Below are 3078 nucleotides of genomic sequence, written 5' to 3'. Positions count from 1 at the left end.
ATGAATTGGGTACATAAAAATTAAGCAAATCCACATAACGCATCAAACATGTATCACGAGAAGAACGGTCGATGTCTTGCATTATGTGCCCCACAAAGTCTCTCACATATGTTTCATTGAACTCCTTGCACATCAGGACAAAAGTAAGTATGAATTCTGGCTTGACATCTTTCTGCTTTAGTTTTTCAAGTTTAGTTCTGAACAGACTTTTCTGTGAGTCCGTCAGATTGTGAGTGACAGCAGCTGTGTCCAGTGGAGAGGCCTTGCAAAGCCTTTCAGGGTCATGATTGTCTACAGCACATGAGGATGAAGTAAGGTCTGGGGGAGTTAATTTTCTTAGTTGCTACAGCATCCATTAACTCATTCCTCCGTTCTTCTAAATAATCTTCATCATAATCTTCGATCAGGAGGAGCACAGGGAGACAGTGACTGATTTCTTTTTCTTCATAATCTCTGAATGCAAGTGCATGCTCACAAACAGTTGCAGGTGAATATGAGGCTTTGATAATGGCACATCTTAGGTCCTTTCTTCTTTTCCACAGAACTTGCCTTGCTGTTGTGCTTCCACCACTTCCAGGATGGTGAAATATCTTTAGTTTAGCCACAGAACAGTTGAGTCCACTTCCTCGTAAAATGTCATCTAGGAGTTTTCTGGCATCCTTACATGCTTCACGTTCAATGATTTCCCCACAACGTCTTTTATCAGCAAGCCAGAAGTTTTCCCAGATTATTTTTCTCCCTTGGTAAAAATTTTGTTCTATTTCTTGTATTTGTTTCTCAGTCAAAAGATCTACTTTGATATCATCGCATTGGTCAACACAGAGGATTTCTAGGCAAAACATCTCTTCTTCCAGCGAGGGAAGTGTACACAGCCCTCTAGTGGAAACTGGCAGGTGTCTGGGTTGTGCTGTAGAAGGCAGCATCTTCTGAATGGTGGCATCTACGTGACTTAGTTTCATCCCCACAACACTGCATTGTTCTAGTGTCTCGATGCTGCAGGATGCCTGAGCTAGATTAGCCCACTTCCCATAGTTTTCTCTGGACTCTGCAATGCAAACAATGTACTCCGTGCCGTTCATCTCTGTATAGAATTCCTGAAAAGTGTCCACGAGTGGTTTCTGCACTGGTGAGAGCAACAGGAAGAGCACGATGAAGGACCGCTTCGGCAGGATTTCATCACAGATACGAGTAATTGCTTTCTTAAGGTATTTTTTTTTTCGTTCTTATCCATGTATTTTCATCACAAGGTTTTTCATCCCCGAGGAAGTCACTGCGCCCATTGCAGAATATCCAGCTGGTCTGGTCAAACAGGCACAAATGTTTCTGAGAGGCAGGGTTGCCAGTCTTACTTTCATTGGAAAAGTCCTGTAAGAAATAAGACCTTGTAGCATGGTGTTCTTTGTACTTGCTGTACAGCCCTGACACGTTAGAATCTTCATCAAAGACGCAGAAAATGTTCAAGTACATTAAAAAGTTGATATAGTTGAGATTTTCCTTTTCACATCTGTTTGTGACAAGGATGTACCGTAGGGAATCATCCATATAGCTTTTGCCATCATTTAGTAGAATTGCCAACTTTCTTCCTAAATTTTGAGATGTATCTGTATGTACGTCTGTGCTGGAGAGCTCTGCTTTTTCTCTCTGGGTGTCTCTGTTTTGTAAGCCCTGAATAAAAGTAGGTAGATCGTCGTGCTTCACGGGTTCAGACTTTGCCCCTAGTCTCTGATAGAGAGTTCGATCTTTTGTCAGGGTCACCTTCTGGCTGCTTTCATTGTATTTTGGCAAATACACATCAAAAAATCTGTTCTTTACTAAACTGGATGTTGGTTCAATGTCAACCTCCACCACAAATCTTTGTTTCTGAGAGTCTTTCGAAATCACTTCAACAAAAACAGGGGGGTGAATGCATTTCCTTGCAATTTCTTGTACATCTTCACGAAAACATTTTTCTATATAGGCTAACGCATCAACATAGTGTTCTCACTCTTTGACTTTTATGCCAATGATCTGTCCGTGTTTCCAAGCCCTGTCCTCAACGCTGTCCATGATACCAAAGTGTATGGTGCCATTTGTTCGAATGTTCATGCAGGCTGAAGCAAATCGTATGACTTCGCAAGCAAATTTTGATTGCAATTGATTTTTGTTCAGTTCTGCAGCAATGGCAGAAGATTTGTATTCATGGCAAGGAGTGATTAAATCACTGACTCCTGATTCTGGAGCGAGAACTCTGTCTTTCACGTATTTGAAATCAGTATTCTGACTTCTAAATGGTCGACAGTTGCTGAGCTCTAAAGCTTCATCAGTGCTCTTGAGTTGGGAGTTGTTACGTTTCCTTTGCCTCTTGTCAGAAGTAGAAGCTGTGTTGTCTCTGCTGGTTTTATCTACTGGACCATTGCTGTCTGCACTTGAAATTTTTTGATCAGGGGCATTTCTGGGTCTTACTGGATCTGTTTGCACATCAGTTCTGCCAGATGTTTTGCTGCTGGAATGCTTGTCTTTCTGTGCGTTTTCCTGTAGCTGCCGAAGTTCATTTCTCTTGCGGATTAAGATGTGGATTTGGCCTCCCTTTGAGGAAAGATTCATCCAGTTCCATTAGCGCCAGACCTGTCACTTCTTCCACATGTAGTTTTTCTACATACTCTTTCTTGATTCCAGTAGATTCTAGCCAACACTGGACATGGTTCTCATCCCATTTATTCACAGGTAATGTTCTGTAATCTAGAAGTTAGAATTATGTATTAGTAATACAAACTAAAAACATGTCAGCCTGCTTAACAGGGCATTAATCCTTGCAAAACCGGCCATGCTGAATGCTAGGTTGTTTTATTTCTGCTGGTCAGTGAGAGACGGTGTCTTAACTTCTCACATATGTCAGTTCTGATGACTAAAGGCATCCTTAACCTTCATCAAAAGCAGTCCTAAGCAATGGTACGTAACTAATAAATCAGTGAAGCAGGACACCATGAGGGAGGTTTGGAAACTTCTCAAAGGGAGTCATGGAAATGGCCCAAATTGTTTCCGAGGGGAATGATGTGATAAGGTTATCAGAACTGACAGGGGCTGGATTCTCTGAAGTGG

The 3078-nt window shown here is 41.7% G+C and overlaps 1 protein-coding gene across 1 annotated transcript; it reads right to left on the bottom strand.

Annotated features, from left to right (window-relative positions):
- Window positions 1-4: 4 nt before the first annotated feature.
- LOC104520122 (sterile alpha motif domain-containing protein 9-like) lies at window positions 5-2718 on the bottom strand (the record flags this gene model as incomplete). Its single annotated transcript, XM_029087141.1, is given in 4 exon segments — window positions 5-287; window positions 289-1217; window positions 1219-2563; window positions 2565-2718. Coding segments are annotated over 4 exon segments (2711 nt in total), but the record flags the coding sequence as incomplete, so codon positions are not given.
- Window positions 2719-3078: the final 360 nt, after the last annotated feature.

This window comes from Antrostomus carolinensis, unplaced genomic scaffold (assembly GCF_000700745.2).
Source record: "Antrostomus carolinensis isolate BGI_N321 unplaced genomic scaffold, ASM70074v2 C13641566, whole genome shotgun sequence".
NCBI lineage: Eukaryota > Metazoa > Chordata > Aves > Caprimulgiformes > Caprimulgidae > Antrostomus > Antrostomus carolinensis.
This window is presented reverse-complemented; position numbering and strand designations above follow the sequence as displayed.